The sequence below is a fragment of the Propithecus coquereli genome, unplaced genomic scaffold (genome assembly GCF_000956105.1).
Source record: "Propithecus coquereli isolate 6110/MARCELLA unplaced genomic scaffold, Pcoq_1.0 Scaffold77, whole genome shotgun sequence".
NCBI classification, from domain to species: domain Eukaryota; kingdom Metazoa; phylum Chordata; class Mammalia; order Primates; family Indriidae; genus Propithecus; species Propithecus coquereli.
In genome coordinates, this window is record NW_012153840.1 from 6,398,156 (window position 1) to 6,404,304 (window position 6,149).

The 6,149-nt window shown below is 55.1% G+C and overlaps 1 protein-coding gene across 3 annotated transcripts in view; it reads left to right on the top strand.

Moving 5' to 3' along the window:
- CTNNBIP1 (catenin, beta interacting protein 1) overlaps window positions 1–2,812 on the top strand; it is a 51,818-nt gene extending 49,006 nt beyond the window's left edge. For all 3 annotated transcript variants that reach the window (XM_012662570.1, XM_012662569.1, XM_012662571.1), the window contains one exon: window positions 2,148–2,812. In XM_012662570.1, coding sequence (XP_012518024.1) covers window positions 2,148–2,206 — 59 coding nt within the window. In that variant the 3' untranslated portion in view covers window positions 2,207–2,812. The remainder of the gene's footprint in view (window positions 1–2,147) is intronic.
- The last annotated feature ends 3,337 nt before the right edge of the window (window positions 2,813–6,149 follow it).

The window sequence follows — 6,149 nt, forward strand, 5'->3', positions numbered from 1 at the left end:
CCAAAAGAGAGCAGATCCTTGTGATGAGGCCCAGAAAACGGCAGTCCTTTATCTTTAGAAACAGAACAGGGCACAGGGTGGGCAGCAGCTCTGCGGGCCCTTTCCCCACCGGCCCAGCAGCACGGTGGGAGGTTCTATAAATGTTAGCTGTGGACTCCCCGCCTTCCCCACCCAGCCAGGAAGGGGGCGGCCAGCTGGCAGTGTGGGAAGGGTGGGGCTCTTGCAAATCCTTTGCTTCAGGTGTCTTGTTAAATTGCCGTCAAGTCCCTGCATGACCTTGAGAAGGTTACTTTCTTCCCACTCTCAGAGCACAGGACAAGTCCACACACCGGGCAGGCTGCATTGCGTCGGGAGCCCTCGGTCTGGGCTCTCCTGAGGAGCCAAAGGCCGGTTCCCTCTGCAGACTCCTCATTCCCTCCTGGGGCAGCCAGTGCTATTTTTGTGCCTGCAGCTCACTGCAGAGGCCCAAGGTCCCTGCGAGAAAGCCCACGAGGCAGGCAAGGAGAGATGCGAGTGGGCTGCCGCCGTGCATTGGCACCGAGGCATCTTCTGCCGACAGCCCTCCTCACCGCCGCCCTCCAGCCCCCTCCCAATTAGCGAGCGGGGAGGCAGCACCCGGGAAAAGTCGGCATCTGTTAGGTAACCAGCTCAGCTGCCGTGCAGGGTGTGATGTAATCTTGGATTCCGTGGTTGCTAGGAAAATTCTGCCTGCAGTGATACTGCGTGGTCCTAGGACTGAGGCGAGAACAGAATGTTCCTGAGAAGACAGGGAAAGGATTAGTAGGGCTTCCCAGGCAAAGAAGCCCCTTCCCAAGAAGCCAGATGACTTACATTCCTTTCTAGAAGCTTATTTCCCTTTTCAGGAATAGAGGTTGTTCTGGTAAAGGCAGAACCCCATGGAGGCAGGATGGGGTGGGGGGTGACAAGGTTGGTTCCCCTAGCGGCACCTTGGCACCTTCATGCCACGTTGAAGGCACATCTTGTGGTGTTGCATCCTTGTAGTTGGGCCCTCCTGTGCAGCCCTCCCCACAGCTGGGAGCCACCTCTCTGGAGAAGCAGAGAAGAAGGAGGTCAGATCAAGGCGCTAGCGAGGGGAGACCCCCTGTGGTGTGGGCAAAGCTGGCCAACTCTATGCCGGACTCTGCTTCACATGCCAGGAGCCCCACCGTGCACCCCTCACAGCCCTCGCCCTTGGGTGGCCTTTCCTGTCTCTGCTGTTCCGATCCTCCCCCTCCCGGGGAGGATTCCTGCAGCAGCACAGAGGAGCACAGAGGAGATGTCAGAAAGGCCGGGGGCAGCCGGGCTGTTATTGTTCGGGGCACAGCAAAGAACCGCCGTTTTGAAAAAGGGGAGAGAGCAGCGAGACCCAGGGACAGGGAGTCAGGTTGGGACTGTGAAGGTCGCCTCCCTTGCCCTGCAGCGGCCGGCCGGCCGGCCACAGTCCAGTCCTTCCTCCCCAAGCAGCGCTGGGGTAGGCAGGCCAGCATTCTTAGCTCTTTCCCTCCTCCCTGCTGCCTTTTCTGGCTGCACGTCAGAGCCTGTCTTCTGGAAAACAAGACAAAGGAAGTGATTTCATGAGCACCTGGGCCAGAATCTCAAATTCAGGATTAAGAAAAATTATAATAAGGATCATGGGCATTGTCTGTCTCAGCCAGGCGGGCAGGAGGCTGGAAATGGGCCCGGCCATGCTCCTTTGAACAGGTGTTGGGTTTAGGCAAAGGATAAGCGATTGCAAAGAGGAATGGCTGTTAAAAATCATAATGAGCAAGATCCTCCAAAGGGATCAAGACATGAGTCTTGAGAAGAAAGAGGGAGACTCCCAAGGGTTCCCCAGCTTTGGTGACCTTGGAGCAAGGGAGGTGAGCAGAGCTGGGCCCTGCTCCAGGCCCAGAAGACCTGAGTCCTTGTCTTGGCTCACCTCTCAGCTGTGTGGCCTTGAGCAAGCCTCAGCCCTGCAGCCATACCCGCTAGCCAGGCTGCAGTGAAGACCAGAGGAGAGGGGGACTTCCTCAGAAGCTCTTTGTCCTCAGAAAGCACCGCGATACTGGTGAGCTGATGCTCCAACCAGGGCCACAGCCTCCTCGCTTGTCCTGCTTGCACGCAAACACTGGAAGCCCTGTCGGCAATTCTTGTCTCCTGGTCTGCAGGTGCAGAGGACGTGGTGATGGCGTTTTCCAGGTCGGAGACGGAAGACCGGAGGCAGTAGCTGCAAACCCCTTGGAACACCCTGGAAGTTGTCAAGGGCCAAGAGATCTGCGTGGCTTCTCAGCCAGCTGGTGGCAGCAAACCACCCTGCCCCACCTCCCCCTGCTCCCGCCCCGCCCCACCCCACCCCATGGCCACGCAGCAGGCCAGCATCAAGGGGGACACCAGTGGTGCGTTCACAATTGGCTTAAAGGGATGGACTCATGATTGGCTGCAGGAAGAAACCTTCTTATTTTTAAATCTTGACCAACAGAAACCTTTTATTTTTATTTCTGACTCTTATTTTTTTAAAAATTTGCGCCTCGGTTCTGGCTTCCCAGGAAGCTGTCCGAGCTCTGGTGCTTTAGTTAGGTCATTTTTTAGAAATGTGAAGAGGTTCGATTGGCTGCTTAAACTGGAAAGGGATTCTGATTGGCTGGTTAATGGGAAATGGTTTTTTTTCTTTGATTGGCTGCAGGTGTTCTGCTGATATCAACAGCTTCTCTATTTTGAATGCAGAAAACAGGGTCTGAGATGTTAGTTGTTATATTTGACTTGAAAAAAAAAGAGAAAGAAACCAAGTGCACTTTGCAATATTTATTACACGAAGAGCTTGCTGCTGCCTTCACACTTGGGGTCTGTGTTTGAAGTTGATTGGCTTTCGATTGTGTATTTGGTTTCCCATTGGCTCACCCGTGACTCCTGTTGCCATGGAGTCACCCCCTCTGCTGCTTGTTCCAGGCCGGGGTCCACCTGGAGAGTGCATTTGCTTTAATGACCGCACCTGCCTCCACCAGCAAGGGGACCCCGAGGACCCTGAGCAGGGTCCACAGCTGGAAAACAGGGCCCCCAAGGAGCTTGTGTTGTCCTGAACGAGTAGCCTGGAGCTTAGAGGTAGCCATTAGCAGGATTGATGTGCAGCGCTCCCATGAGTTGGCAGCCAGCCAGCGTCCCTGGTGAGAGCGGGAGTGCTCAGACGCTGTCCAGGCCTCGCCTCCCGCTGCGTTCAGCAGAGGTGCATGGGCTGGGCAGCTCTGTCCTCTTGTCCATCCTTCTACGTACCCCTTCCTGAGGCCTCGTCTCGGGGCTCCTCCTGTAAAGGGAAGAGCTGCTCCCAGCTGTGAGACCCCAAAAGATCCTGGAGGCCATCTAGCGGGAGTCTCTCAGAGCCCACATAAAAGCCCCAGCTTGGTTCACAAGGCCCAGGGGACCTTTGGCTCTAGACACCAACCCCTGACTTACCCCAGCCAGGCTCCCATGGTGGCCAGCACTGGATTTCTCTCACCCTCGGCTTGTGCCCTCCACAGCACTGCCTTCGGAAGAGTCTCTCTCCATATCCTCCTAGAAGGGACAGTGTCATTGTTTATTTGTGAAGTGCCCACTAGGACAGCTGGCTAGGCCTTCACTGAGCAGGTCCCATCCAGCTGGCCCCTAGACCAGCCCTAGAATCACAGAGCAACAGTCCTTGAGGGGGTGGGGCCCGGGTCTAATGTTCGTGTAGGAACCCTGAATCCTCCCACCTGCCACCGCCTTCCCAGGACGTGGTCCTCGCATCTCCCTGCGGCTCTCACAGGAGTGGGATCTGGGACGGGGATTGGAGAAAGTCACAGGCCTCAGGGCGGGGGCCTCCACCCTCCCCCTGTGGTCATAGGTGGCTGAGGCTCCTTTCTTGACCCTGGGTACCCAGAGCCAGGAGGACACACTCAGCCAGACCCTTCTTTCTCAGGGTTTGGGGCTGAGGGCCTCAGAGGCTCCTAAGTGTCATGGAGCCCACAGGACCCAAATGTCCGAGCCCTGGAGAGCCCCCTTGTCGATGGGTAGTCCACTCTGTGCTCTGGCCTCACCAGCCTTGTTCCAGAAGGAGGATATGAGCAACACAGCTAAGACACCGTGTCTTCCACCACACACTGGCCCCTGGCCCTGGTTAGCTGACAGTTAACCCGCCAAGGCCACTGATCCCCAGGGGACAAGGACAGCGGGGATACAGCTGCAGCCCAACCCCAGCAGGGGCAGCGCGTGTGATTGTGCACACATGCACATGCACACCCACATACACGTGCACACACATGCACACACACTCCCAGCTCAGCGGCCTGCAGCTCCGGCCAAGCCCCTGTGGGAAAGGTGAGTTCTTTAGTCTCTCCTGCCCCCAGGTCGTAGCATCTGGAGTCAGGTGTCAAGGCCCGTGTTGCTGGCTGCCGGCTCTCTTTGTACCTGTAGGTCACATGCAGGGCCCAAGCCCTGGTTGATCCCTGGGCAAGCTGGTTCTCTGCCTCGGCCTGCCTTTGTCACGGTCACGGGCCTCGCTCTTGTAACAGGGACGACTCAGGCCTGTCTCATGTTCTGAAGAAGAAAAGTCAGAGTGTTGCTGTGGCTTCGTATTTCAACTAAAAATTTACCTGTTGGAGAAAAAAATTAACAATAAAGATTTTTCATAGCGTGGTGTGTGAGCTGAGCTGGTTTCTCCCTTGGAGTCGGGTGCTCTGACCGAGTTCCCCACGTCACGTGGACTCTGCTGTCCTGGGGCCCTGGCTCCCCGGGAGGTGCGGCAACAAGGACAACACCAAGATTGAGAAGCATCTGCGACCTGGATGGGAGCTCGGGGTTTGGACGAATTTCCAGATCTACCCGGCCCAGCTCACGGGTCCCTGGGAAGGTTGAGCCCCTTTTTGACCTGGAGATTCTGGAAAGCACCCCAGACTCAACCGAGATCGGTGACCTTCAGGGGCATCCCGGCTTCCATGCTCACACAAGCACTCCACGAGGGTGTGGGGACCCCACCATTGTAGACACCCCAGTGGCCTGTGTGATGACACTGATCTTAGAATGCCTGCTGCAGAAGTCCAAACAGAATATCTGTCCCTTCTGTCATCCCAGAAGCAGATTTATTGGTGTTTAGCTGTATATTCAAGTTTGGAAGCTGAAATCATTTCTGCTTCAGGAATTTTTGCTTTGGAAGCATTTTCTAGAAATTTTCATTTCTACCCTTCCTAATCCCATTTTAGGTCTTTTTTTTTTTTTCTATTTACATAGAATCACTGCTTCCATTTTCTTTTCAAAGATTTGCACTGGGTCCTAGAGGTGGTGGAGTTTACAGAGTTCGGGTACCGTGGCACAGTCAGCATCATTAAATCTTGGTGTTGGAGGAGATACTAGTTCATTTAACAGCTCATGCAGTGGCCAGATGCACGAGTCCCCTCTGAAACATCTCCGAAAACAGCTTGTCCAGCCTTCGCTGGGGAACTCACTACCTCACAAGTTAGTCCCTTCTCTCTTCACATTGCTAACATTCATCCTTATATTGTGTTGCTCTGCCTTTCTCTGAAACTTCTTGTCCAGGAAGGAGTTTGTAGTCGTTGAAAGAAAGACAAAGGTTCTGTGGCCAAAAATTACAGAGAGACATATTCAAAGGCCTGTGTAATTTAAATGATGTGTGGTGCCCGCCCCTGCCCAGAGTTCTGAGTGACGCTGTCAACCTCACAATCAGCCCTTCTAAGCTGGGCCACTGAGCAGAGGGAGGGACTGGCTGGCCATGGTCCCACCTGCCAGGCCCCAGGGAGAGCTTGGAACTGGCGCTGGGAGGAAGTCCTCCTCCCAGAGCTGTCTAACCTGTTGGGCCTGTGATGGGAAGTAGACCATGTAAACTGAGTCAGCGACACTTCAGCAGATGGAGGGAAAATATTAGGGGCAGCACTGGGCTTTTAGGGTCCCTCAGTCCACACAGCAGGCAACCTTCTGGGTGTACCTTCCAAAGTGCGGTGTATACTGGGAATGACTCCAGTGGGCAGGATTGGCCAGGCTGAGCCTGGGTAGGGGCTGGGGCTGGCTGGGAAGGGAAGCAGAGCACCCTGCCTTTTGTTTCCTAGGCCTGGGGGGAAGGCGGTTGAGAAAGAATGAAGTACTTCTTCTCTTTGTCCCTTGTCCCTTGTCCCAGCAGGTGAATAGCAACAGTGTGAATCCAGGCT